Consider the following 13,481-nt stretch of genomic DNA (forward strand, 5'->3'; position numbering starts at 1 on the left):
TGTCTGCTTGTGCAGCAAAGTGAACCAGATAAAGCCGGGAGGACATGAGCAGAGGAGGCAAGAAGGAATTGGAAGAAGCAACTAATGAGCTTGTCCGAGATCTGCCAGGGCCTTAATAGGATTCTGATTCCAAGCTGACTAATGGGCAAGTGAACTTACTTCAGGATTTTGACTTGGCTGCTGGGAGAAATCTTGAAGGTCATTCAACTGTTGAAGCTCATTTTAATTTCTAAAAGTTGAATCTATCAATTAGTACCTCGGCTCAGGGGCCTCTCCAGCGACGGGGACTGCTCACTTGGCTAACCCGAGTAATGAACTTGCGCGACATATGGGGGCTGAAATGTTATCTCCAGCGTGTCTGCAGGGAGGCGCGGCTTGGGTACTTCTTTGTCGGTCGTGCACTTGGGCAATTAGTAGGTAATGTGGCTAAATATAGATGAAAATGCATTTGGTTTCAGAGATTTTGGTCATTAATTTATTGTTTATAAGCAATCTCTAACTAAAAGGGATTTAAAGTGACAGTTCTTAAGAAGATAAACTTGAGTTATTTAATGGTGTAGCTCTCTCCCTCTAATTATTTTTTACCTAATCAAATGCTTTATTAAATTCCCAGGAGTCATCGTTGTTCATGTACAAGGAGCCTGAAGAGAGCTTAGTGAGATTGCTAACTGGAGCCTAACAGCTGTGTTACTGCAGCCCAAACTAAACAGTGAAAAAGCAATGTGTGCATTCTCAAGGGTCAAATGTTAGCTAAATTTAAGAGCTAATATTCTCCTTCCAGTGAGGAAATTGCACTTTTTAAACTCCTCAATGATTTTATACTTAACATTTTAATTCTAATATTCATGGTTTTTTGTTGTATTTCAGGTTCTGCTATTGTGGAATATAATCTTTCTCTAATTTTGCTTTTTGCTGGGGTGAAGGAAGAAACCAGCTGTCCTACGTAACTCAGCGGCCACCTTCCACGTTCTGTACTTTCCATCTCTTGTCTAGACCTGGAATGTTTTCTCTGGCTCCATGTGATGCAATCTTCATCCTCCTTTAAACGCCACTCCGTTCACGAATTCTTTTCCTACCTATTGTCTTAACATAATCTCTTCCTCCTCTGCACCTGTGTTAGTCGTATATCGCTGCATAAAAAACATATCCCGAAGCTTGGCATTGTAAGACAACCGTCAGTGTTACCCCGCCATTTCTGTGGGCCATGAACTTGGGAGCAGCTTAGCTGGATTGATTCTTGCTCATGACTCATGGTGTCTCATGAAGTTATAGTCAAGATTCAGCCAGGTCTGTAGTCTTGGGCTGGAGGATGTGCTTCAGAGAGGTTTAGCCCAGGTGGCTGCTGAGTCAGTGCTGGCCGTTGACAAAAGGCCTTGGTTCCTGGCCCTGTGGACGCCTCCACAGACTGCTCGAGGCTCCTACATCAAGGCCGTTCACTTTCCCCGGAGTCGGTGACCCGGGAGGGATCACAGGCAGTGTGGCGTCTCTTCCGGTCTAGTCCTGGAAGTCCCATGTTGGGATTTCTGCATTTTCCCTGAAGTTCAAGCAGGTCACTTCATATAATGTGGAAAAAATGTACACGAAAGCATGAAGACCCGGGGGTAGGGATTTTGGGGGAGCATCTTAGAGTCTGCTTACCATTTCCTACACCTTTAACATAGTTTCAAATATTCTGCCCTGTGTTACGCTTATGTGTGTCCCTTCCCTACCTGCTCTGTTAGATTTTTCTTTTCTTTAGAGTGGTGGATAGCTTCCTTAGCTTTACATATCTTGAAATTTTTGGCACATTGCATTCAGTATATGTCACCTTCAGTTGAGAAGTTGGAACCACAGCCTCTCTGTTAGTGGGTATAAATGAAAATGTATCTGTGAGAAAGACATCAGACAGATGGAGAGATTTTGGCAGAGAGAGGGAACGTAAAGGAGCTCAAGTATGTGTGTGTGACAAGAGAGAAAATGGATGAGGTAGAAAACTGTGCATTTTATCAGAAAAATATGAAAATAAAATTGGAACCATTTTGTAGGTACTAGAGAACTAATTTTAAAGAGTTTAAATGTTTGTATTACTGTGGAAGAGTTTTCTACTTTGTGTCCTGTATGTGAATGCCTCACTGTCAGTTTTACTAGGACTCTCTCAATTATGCTTAATACTTTTATTAAAAAAACACCAAAAACATTTTGTATTGGGGTATAGCCAATTAAAAATGTTGTGGTAGTCACAGGTAAACAGATAAGGGACTCAGCCATATATATACATGCATTCGTTCTCCCCCTTCCCATCCGGGCTGGCATATAACACAGAGAGGAGTTCCATGTGCTATACAATCTGTCTTTGGTGGTTGTCCATTTTAAATGAAGCAATGTTTACATGACCTTCCCAACGTCCCTGACTGTCCCCTCCCCCTGGCAACCATAACTTCACTTTCTAAGTCTGTGAGTCGCTTTCTCTTTTGCAAGTAAATTCATTTCATATAATTTCTTTTAGAGTCCACATATAAGAGATGTCTGGAGAAGGAAACAGCAACCCACTCCAGTGTTCTTGCCTGGAGAATCCCACGGACAGAGGAGGCTGGCGGGCTACAGTGCATGCATCGCTAAGACTCAGACATGACTGAGTGACTACACACACACACACACACACACACACACACACACACAGATGTCCTGATAGTTCTCCTCTTTGCATAAAGGGTCTTTGGATCACTCCTTTAATAAAAGCAGGGAGATCATTGCTTACAAATAACTCTGAAGTAATGTCAAGTGCACCGTTTGTATATGATTTTTTTATATATGATTGGGAACTTTATGTAGCTTTTGATTAATGCTCTATAACCTGGCTCACTGGGGTAAAATCATTTTCTGGATTGGTCAATTAACATTTATGTGCAGTCGGAGCAAAGGGCACAGAGGAATGTCGGAAGGAAGAAAAGGACCCACGAGAATACAGGTCCTGGCAGGTTCCCCTCAGAAACGTCACTCATATCCATCTTTTCATTTCCACTCCTAGAACCACCAGCACGACACGGTCCAACTCCTTAGTCACTCATGTCAGATTTATTAAAATGACCTCCAAAGACATTTCTCAGCTGCTAAAGAGTGCTAACTTTTTTCACTCTCCTCTTTCACCTTCATCAAGGGGCTCTTTCATTCCTCTTCACTTCCTGCCGTCAGCGTGGTGTCATCTGCATATCTGAGCTGGTTGGTATTTCTCCCAGCAATCTTGATGGGAGCTTGTGATCATCCAGCCCAGCATTTTGCATGATGTGCTCCACATAGGGGCTTCCCAGGTGGCACTAGTGGTAAGGAACTCACCTGCCAATGCAGGAGACGTAAGAGACTCAGGTTCAATTGCCAGGTTGGGAAGATCCCCTGGACGAGGGCACGGCAACCCACTCCAGTATTCTTGCCTGGGGATATCCGTGGAGAGAGGAGCCTGGCGGGCTATAGTCCATGGGGTTGCAGAGTCAGACACAAGTGAAGTCACTTAGCTCACACTCTGCGTAAAAGGTAAGTAAGCAGGGTGACAATATACAGCCTTGACATACTCCTTGACCTGCATACAGGTTTCACAGGAGGCAGGTAAGGTCGTCTGGTATTCCCATTACTTTAAGAATTTTCCACAGTTTGTTGTGATCCACACAATCAAAGGTATTCGCGTAGTCAATGAAGCAGAAATAGATGTTTTTCTGGAATTCTCTTGTTTATTGTATAATACAATTCAGTTCAGTTCAGTCGCTCAGTCATGTCCGACTCTTTGCAACCCCATGAATCACAGCACGCCAGGCCTCCCTGTCACCAACTCCCGGGGTTTACTCAAACTCATGTCCCTCGAGTCAGTGATGCCATCCAGCCATCTCATCCTCTGTTGTCCCCTTCTCCTCCTGCCCCCAATCCCTCCCAGCATCACCGTCTTTTCCAATGAGTCAACTCTTCGCATGAGGTGGCCAAAGTATTGGAGTTTCAGCATCAGTCCTTCCAATGAATATTCAGGACTGATTTCCTTTAGGATGGGCTGGTTGAATCTCCTTGCAGTCCAAAGGACTCTTAAGAGTCTTCTACAACACCACAGTTCAAAAGCATCAATTCTTCGGTGCTCAGCTTTCTTCACAGTCTAACTCTCACATCCATACATGACCACTGGAAAAACCATAGCCTTGACTAGGAAATGGATGTTTACAATTTGATCTCTGGTTCCTCTGCTTTTTCGAAATACAGCTTGTACATCTGGTAGTTCTCAGTTCATGTACTGTTAAGGCTCGCTTGAAGGATTTTGAGCATTCCTTGGTAGCATGTGAAATGAGTGCAGTTGTGTGGTAGTTTGAACTTTCTTTGGCATTGCCCTTCTTTGGGACTGGAACGAAAACTTAACTTTTCCAGTCCTGTGGCCACTGCTCAGTTTTCCAACTTTGCTGACGAGTTGAGGGCAGCACTTTCACAGCATCATCTTTCAGGATTTGAAATAGCTCAGCTGGAATTCCATCACTTCCACTAGCTTTGTTTGTAGTGATGCTTCCTAAGGCTGACTTGATTTCACACTCCAGAGTGTCTGGCTCTAAGTGAGTGACCACACCATCATGATTATCTGGGTCATTAAGACCTTTTTTGTACCCTTCTTCTGTGTATTCCTGCCACCTCCTCTTATCTCTCTTGCTTCTCTTAGGACCTTACCATTTCTGTCCTTAATTGTGCTCATCTTTTCATTAAATGCTCCCTTGGTATCTCTAATTTTCTTGATGAGATCTCTAAAGCAGAGAAATTGATGTTCTATGAGTTGACTAAGTGGTGTAAGTTCTTTTGGACTAATTTTAACTGAAAAGCAAAACTATAAATGTGTACTGTTGTCCACACATGAAAGAGAACTCTCTATTCTTCCTTCTATTAATAGGGATGGAAAGAATACATTTGCTAGACGAGTGGCTACATGCCACGCATCTTAACATCTCTCTGGGACCCTGGCAGAGTCTACAATCCATACTGACTGCTTTGGATTTTATATAAGTTTTCTTTTTATAGTTTTTCTACAGGGTAATTGCCAAGCTTTCTTTTTAACCTTGTTATATATAGGCATATGTTTATAAATGCTCTCATAGTTTCTCCAGTGTTTCTCTGTATTGATAGCAGACAAGGGGCCTATAAAGGCTGAGTCAACCATGTTGCTAAAATCAGAATGAAGAACCTTTTTCACAGAAGGTAGTCCTGAAAGAAGGAGGTAAATATGGCAGGTCCGAAGGGTCATCTAGAGGGAGTAAGGTGTGTGTGCACTTGCACGTGTGTGCATGCCTGACTCCGCTCTTAGAAACAGGCAAGCACTGCGTTTCATCATCTTCAGCGGGGAGGCTGTTAGAAGGGGGAGGCTGAAAATTCAGCACACAGTCAACACTCAATTGAAAAAGGCCCGGGGAATGGAAATGCCCCTGAGGGGCTGTCAAAAGGTTCAGAGCCAGGAAATGGAAGCACATAAAAACCTCAGGGACACTCTTACTCAGATGAATTGACCATCAACTTATTGGCCCAAGACATTAAAATAGCAAGGCTTCCTTTCCATTTTTTTGTGTATTATATATTGTTTTGAAATAAGTAGGAAAACAAACTTTTTAAAATCTTGTTAATTATTATGAAGTTATCTTCTGTTATTTTTAGGGGAAGAGTTTTTCTATCTGTTAAGAACTGGGTAAGAAATAAAAAATACTTTGTAGTTTGTTATCATCACATAGAAAATAGGCTTATCAAGATAAAATCTAATGACTTTCTTACTCTTAAAATTGCCTTGTGGCTGATTTCAAATTAATATTTTATTTTTGTCTTCTTTTTGTCATAAATTCATGCAGTTCATTTACGAGCAAAAGAAAAAGTGGTTACTTGGCAGATTTTTCCTAGAGTGTTTTAAGGAAAACCAAACTTTTTAGGACTTATACATATTGATTTATTAGTACTCCCCTAACTTTAATTTTAGAAATTGAATATTTGAGTAGATGGGGAAGCATAATAGACAAAATCCTGTCATAGATGAATCTCTGTTAGATAATCTTTTATTTCTAAACTCTACTTTTCTATTTGCCAATGAGATATGAATGACTGTTTAACATGCTTTGCCAATTTTTCTTTTGACTTGGGGGAAATTCAGGTTTATATACTATTTAATATTATAACTGAATTCAAGGATCATTCGTTTAAAATCTTACAGTGCCTGGTGCTATGAGAATATTAATATCAAGTAGACTCAGTGTCTATTTTCACAGGGATCATAGTCTTACAAGTGAAGAGAAACATAACAATATCATGATAAAATAGTGAAATATTTGTAAGTGGATGGCATGATGAGTAGGTTAATTGGGAATTATAAGTCAAAGGCTTCTAGAAAGAGCTTGTATCTGAACTTGGGTTTAAATAGCTGATTGGTCCATATGGTCATATGAAAAACGAAAGTTAAGAAAATCAATGTTCTTCATAGTTCACAAGGTGTTTCCAGTTTTGCAGAGGTAGTCTTGGTATGTTTGAACCCAGCGCTTAGCAGTGCAGTTCTCTACGTGGAGCATACCCTAAGCAACTCTACAAGGTTGCAAGAAGTGTCCTGGACCGCACGTTGCGTCTCCAGCCTCAGCAGGACTAGAGGAAATGTCTTTGCCTCCACAGGAGCCCCGTCCTGGTTTTCCAGTGCACCCACCGCCACGTGATCTGCCTAGACTGTTTCCACTTGTACTGTGTGACCAGACTCAATGACCGGCAGTTTGTCCACGACCCTCAGCTTGGCTACTCTCTGCCGTGTGTGGGTAAGTCTAGCACTGTTTCCTCCATTTCTAGTTCTGATCAAGAGCAGAAAAAAGGCAATTATTGATATAAAACTATCTTAGATATGCCCAATTCCCTAATGAGGAATTGAAAATCCAGAATCTATTTGATCATTGTTGGGCAAGAAAATTAATGTTTGAATCACAATATAAAACCCTAGGGTTTGAAAGACCTGTGTTGAACTAGAAAATGTATAATCTACGTAAAGGCATTGAAAATAAATTTTAAAATATTATTCAGCCAATGTATACAAAGTATGTCTATCAATTCACCCTGAAAAGTAGAGATTTATTAACCTGTATTTAGAGCAATTTTTTATCATACACCTCTATTACTAAAAATTTTGAACAACTACATAAATATTATATGAAAGAACATGTGTTTAAAAAGAAAGAATGATACAAAGCTGAAATATCTGTTTAAATGTTTTATATCTTCCAACATTGCAAAACATCCTTTACTTGCGCTATATCGTTACCATTAGATTTATTTTTTTAATGAGGTGAAATTCACATAACATACAATTAACTGTTTTAAAGTGTACAGTTCAGTGGCATTTTTTGCTTTAATATTGTTATGCAGTGACCACCACCTCTTTCTAGTTTCAAAACTTTTTCATCACTCCATAATAATGTTCTATATCCGTTAAGTAGTCACTTCCCATTCTCTCTTACCCCCATCATTTGGCAAGCACTAATCTGTTTTTTTGTTTTGTTTTGTCTCTATGAACTTGCCAATTCTAAATATTTCATATAAAAAGAATCACAAAATATGTGACCTTTTGTGTCTGCCTTCTTTTCACTTGGCATGTTTTTGACATTCATCCAAGTGGTGATATGGATCAGTACTTTGTTATCTTTGTGGCTGAATAATGTTTCATTATATGGATATACCACAACTTATTGATCATTCATCTATTGAGGTGCATTGTTTCTGTCTTTGGCTGTTATGAATGATGCTGTTATAGACATTTGAATACTTGTTTCTGTCTAGATGTATGTTTTCATTTCTCTTGGAGTGCAGTTTTGAGATCATATGGTAATTCTACCTCTTAAGGAACCAACAAATTATCTTCCATAGCTGCTTCATCATTCTACATTTCCACTACCAACTTACAAGGGTTTTTATTTCTCTACATTCTCACCAATGCTTGCTATTAATATTTTTCTATTTTTTACGTAGCCATCTTATTAAGTATAAAGTGGTATCTCATGGTTTTGATTTGCATTTCCTTAGTGACCAAAGATGTTGAATGTCTTCTCATATGCTCATTTGCCATTTGTATATCTTCTTTGGAGAAAAGTCTGTTCAAATCCTTTGCCTGTTTTTAATTGGGTTGTTTGTCTTTTAGTTGTTAAGTTGTAAGAGCTCTTTATTTATTGCGGATACTAGAGCCTCACTGTTATATGATTTGCAAGCATTTCTCCCACTCTGTCTTTTCACTTTCTTTACAATGTCCTTTGATACAAAAAAGTTTTAAATTTTGATGCGGTCCAATTTATATTTTCTGTTGTTACTTGTACCTTTGATGTCAAATTTAAGAATGTAGTGCCAAATCCCATTTCATGAAGATTTACTCCTATGCTTTTTCTAATAGGTTAGCTCTTATATTTAGGTCATTGATTCCTTTTAAGTTAATTTCTATATATGGAGTTGGGTAGGGGATCTGGTTCCTTTAAAAATAGGAAATGGCATTTAGAAATCACAGTCCCCGTGCTTGGTGCGCTCACTGTTACTAGCTTGGTCACTCTTTCTAGGCCTAGCTGAAAGAGCTGGGAAACATGCATTTTTAAAAAGGTAAAAACTGTATTTATACTGCCATTTCCACTTTATACCCAGGGTTATGAAATTTTTACTTGAAGTCACTGATCTTAAAACTGTCATTGCTTTCTCTCTTAGCAAAAAATCTTGTTACTGAGTGATATTAACATAATTACTGATTTGTCTCCTTTCATAATACATATATAATAGTATCTGTTTCAGAGTACCAACACCATCACCACAGTGTGATTACTGAAAACAGTGTTAATACAGTTTGCTTTGTCATTAGAGTATATTGTTGTAGGGATATAGAGTCATGTACAGTTACTGTATAATTATGTCACCAATTTCATACATTTTTTTTACCATCTTAAAATGTATTTTGTTTTTTAATTTATATTTTTATATTTATAAAAATATTAATGTGATTCCAAAGTCAAAGCTATGGAATAATTATATTCAAAGAATTATAACTTTTATTCCCATTCTCTTCAATATTCCTTTTCTCTACGATGTATGTGTAGATCTTTATTTGAAAAAGCTCCCACTTTAAAACACATAAACAGATTATGTAGATGATGTAGATATTGAAGAGATTTGCATCATCTTCTTAAGTAAAAAGTAGAATACTGTGCATGTTTGTCTCCACCTTCCTTTTTTTAAACTGTACATTATATATTCTGTAGAGCTCTCCCTAGTAATTTGTGTATATTTTCTTCACAGAAAAATTAGCATTATTGAATTCCATTGTGTGGTTATACTTTACTGTTTCCATATTGGTAAACAGTTTTCAATTTTTTTTATTACAAATGTTGGTACAACCAATAGACTTGTATACACGTGTATTTTCATGGTCTTGATCAGAGTATCTCTGAGATGGATTCCTAGAGTGGGATTGCTGTACCCAAGGGAAAAATATGTATTTCTTTTTATGTTTCCAAACTCTTCTCCAAAAGTGTGCTGTCTTCCATTCTCAGCAATGACGTGTAAAAGCAGCAGGTCCCCCACCCCCTCACCAACAGGGCAGCCACAGGACTTTGGGGGCCGCTTTCCAATCTTACCTTTGAAAAAATGGCATTTCCACATGCATATTTTTTCTTATTTTGAACAAGGTTGAGTATCTTAAGCTTAAGATCCTTTCACACTTCTTTTTCTCCATCGCTTAAAAAAAAATCTCTCCTTTTTCTCCAGGGATAGGCTAAGTGAATAATACATTATATATATTTTTTCTTCAAAAGTATCTTCTATATAGTACACATTTGACAGTCCCTAACAGCAGCAGGAAAAGTTAACAAGGTTCAATCACTTATATTTTTATAAAGAATGTGTGTCAACTAGCTTTTACTTTGCTGCTTCTTTGCCAAAGGATAACTGACAGCTTCTAAGTGAAATAAAATATTTGCCTGGTTAAGCTGTATCTCATTGAAATGCGTTATATGAATTTACTATGGTTTAGTTATCTTTTAAATACCATTTTTTTACATTAACTGTGTTAATGACATTTTTATAACTCTATGCATTCCTGAGTTCGACTTCTTCATTTTAACTGTGAATGAGGTAGGGAATGAATGAATTTTAAATATGCTTACTTTGCGTGTTTTTTTGGGAATCCTTTCAAATATTTTTGTGACTGTATCTACTTTATTACCAGTCATATAAATGTAATATTCCATAAAGTTTTGCTTTTATTTTTTAAAATGCCACTTGCCATTGAGAAAGAATCTTCTCTAACACATCTTTGCTTTCATGTTTAACAGGAGGCAGAAAGCTGCCTATCTGTGCATTTTGTTATTAAAAGAGAAAGTAGCCAATAACCACAAACTGAGACAGGTTAGAAACAACCATTCTACTAAACTGCACAATTCATCCCAATACTTGCTTCTTCATATGCTGTACAGTATTTTAATATGTTTCTCCAGAAATACTTACTCATAACAAAATAGAGTTCAGCTTGTCATACTGTTACCTGCAGTGTATTATTTCAGCCTTATTTTATGAGGACTCAAATTATATTATAAATATTTAACATATTATGTGAAAACAGGTTTTCTAATGCTATTATAGTTTCTTTTGTGTGTGTGTGTAATAAAGTTTTATAAGTATAAAGGAGATAGAGAAAGCTTCTGACATAGGCATCAGAAGAGGGCAGAAAGAGTACCCCCCCTGCTAGTCTTCAGCTGTATGTTATATATTCACTTGCAGTCTGTTAATGAAAAGAAAGGAATGTCTTAAAATTCAGAATGGCACCAGGCCCCTCATCCATAAGTTGCATTTTGTGATAATTTTGGCACCAGATAATTCATCCCAGGCCATAAAACGATTGACTTGAATCTTGTAGAAGGGCAGATTACCACACAAATCATTTCGTTTACATAGATTAGGGGAACAATATCTGAGTATAACATACTGGTTTGTCAAGAAGTTTGAGCCATTTGGTGGAACTTAGAGTCTGGGGTAAATGCATAGCACATTAACATAGCTTTAAGACAAACATTTCCATAAGAAAAATGTATTGGTTAACTCAAGGTTTGAGAATAGTTAGCTTCACGTGAAACCAGGTGTCTTGGCAATGCAGCGTTTTAAGAGAAACCTCCTTTTAAATTTGTACAGAGAAGGGAAAAAAAAAATATCGCTAGTTTGTTTCCTCCTGCCGAGTTTATAGTTTCTTGCTATTGTAAAAAACAAACTGAATTGTCTTGGCTGTTTGCACAACAGAGGTGTTCCTTCCATTTATTACTTGCTTAGTTTTTAAATGTCGTGCTACGTGTCATAACTTCACACCTTCCTCAGTTTATATCTGAGAGCTTCTTATATACAAAAGATGGAATGCCGTGTTAAGGGTAATAGCTCCTCACATTGTTGAGGACTACAGTTTTCTTCTTTGGCTTCTGCTCACTTGGTTAGTACTATCTTTAATTAATGGTTTCTCTGCAAGAAGTTTGAATCTTTTAAAGTCACTTAAGTATTTTAGCAGAGTTGGATGGATGAACCTGAGAGAATTTGTCCCTAATTCTTTTGGCCAAGGGCAGATAATCCTCTGCCAAAGGGAACTGACAAGACAACGCTTTCTAGGAGCCTGTGATGTAGGACTCCCCTGCCCCTCAGGATGTCCCCCGTACAACTCATGACATGTCATTATTTGATTTACAGACCAAGGTATGAGATACCAGTCTAAGCCCTAATATGAACCGCCATGACCCACTGAGTTGTTTGCACACATGCATAGGTGTGGACAGAACATCGGAGAAGCCAAATTCAAATCCCGACTCTGAGGCTCACTCCCTGTGTAATTTAGGGCAAGTTACTTAAATTTGATTTGCCTCAGTTTCACTTTAAGGTAAAATAGGAGCAGTACAATAACATCTAGCTTGTATGTTGTTATGTAGATGAATTAAAATAATGCCATATAGAGCGCTTTTCAGTTAAATGCTGAAGACAGTGGGCGCATGGTGAATATTGGCTTTTGTTATTTTGCTGCTACATAAGCATGTACCCCCATAGTATATATAATGTATCTGTGCATATATGTGTATATTGACAAAGGAGCATGTGTTTAAACATTCTTTAACTGTAGGTTGGTGTTTCCTGAAATTTAATGCATAAAATCAGCCAATTATCAAGCATTACTCACCTCTCCAGCTGTCTGTCCATCTTTTCCACTTGGTTTATTTGACTTTGACTTGACTCTCGGAGCATGGAACAAGACACGTACTATAAAGTAGTAACTTAACAGAAATGGAAAATACAAGCTTTTGATCTCTAAACAGAAACAGCAGACTATCAGAAACAAGAATTTATCACACCCATGTTATTTCTATGGCACAGTCTGCTCCCAAGGTGGGGTAAATTAAAAAGTTATGTTTAATTGACATCTATGAGTCTTATAAATAAAACTTAGTATGTAAAAAAAGTGAAAAATCATGGTCAATTTCCATAAGGGAACAGAGAATTTATTGAAAGGGCAGCTTTGTGGGAGCTGGATTACTCCAGCAAGGCTCGAAGTCTACACCAGATCCACACAGTAAGGTCACGTGTAGCGGGGTGCTGTGAAACATTTTCTTGACTGCCCTTGGATGACCTCAACAGTTCCATGTAAAATGACTGGACCACAAGAGTCAGACCCAGGGTTATCACTGGCTTTGGACACAGGGGCACATCTTATTGGTTTCTCTGAAGAAATGTACATTTACCTTTCCACCACGTCAGTTTGTAATGCCTTGTCAAATGGTTTTAGGACTCTGTGATGACTTACTAGCTTTTTTGCAGATTATAATCCTTCCAAGAAAATTAAAGCAAGATTAGTTTGTGGAGACAAGGGGCATTTATTGATAAATTCATAACTTTCTTCTTGATTTTTATTTTATATTGAAGTATAGTTGATTAACAATGTTGTGTTAGTTTCAAGTGCACTACAAAGTGATTCAGTTGTGTGTGTGTGTGTGTGTATATATATATATATTCTTTTTCAAATTTTTTTCCCATTTAGGTTATTACAAGATACTGAGCAGAGTTCCCTGTGCTTATACACTAGGTCCTTGTTGATCATCTGTTTTAGATATAGTAGCATGTATGCATCAATCCCAAACTTCCTTTTAACTACGAAGTTGAAGTGGAAGTGGCTCAGTTGTGTCCGACTCTTTGTGACCCTGTGGACCATACAGTCCATGGAATTCTCCAGGCCAGAATAATGGAGTGGGTAGCCTTCTCATTCTCCAGGGGATCTTCCCGACCCAGGGATCAAACCCAGGTCTCCTGCATTGCAGGTGGATTCTTTACCAGCTGAGCCACCAGGGAAGCCCTTCTAACTATGAAGTTCATGTCTAACCACAAGCGACGCATACTCTCACAGTAAACATGCAGCTTGAATTCACTCCTTCAGTTTTCTGGCTGTGATGTCTGCATGAAGCAGTAAGTGGGAAACTCACTGGTAA

At 38.2% G+C, this 13,481-nt stretch overlaps 1 protein-coding gene across 4 annotated transcripts in view; it reads left to right on the forward strand.

The window, feature by feature from the left end:
• PRKN (parkin RBR E3 ubiquitin protein ligase) overlaps positions 1-13,481 on the forward strand; it is a 1,207,894-nt gene that overhangs the window by 771,064 nt on the left and 423,349 nt on the right. For all 4 annotated transcript variants that reach the window (XM_065931040.1, XM_065931041.1, XM_065931042.1 and 1 more), the window contains exon 8: positions 6,634-6,770. In XM_065931040.1, coding sequence (XP_065787112.1) covers positions 6,634-6,770 — 137 coding nt within the window. The remainder of the gene's footprint in view (positions 1-6,633; positions 6,771-13,481) is intronic.

Source organism: Muntiacus reevesi, chromosome 3 (assembly GCF_963930625.1).
Source record: "Muntiacus reevesi chromosome 3, mMunRee1.1, whole genome shotgun sequence".
Taxonomy (NCBI): domain Eukaryota; kingdom Metazoa; phylum Chordata; class Mammalia; order Artiodactyla; family Cervidae; genus Muntiacus; species Muntiacus reevesi.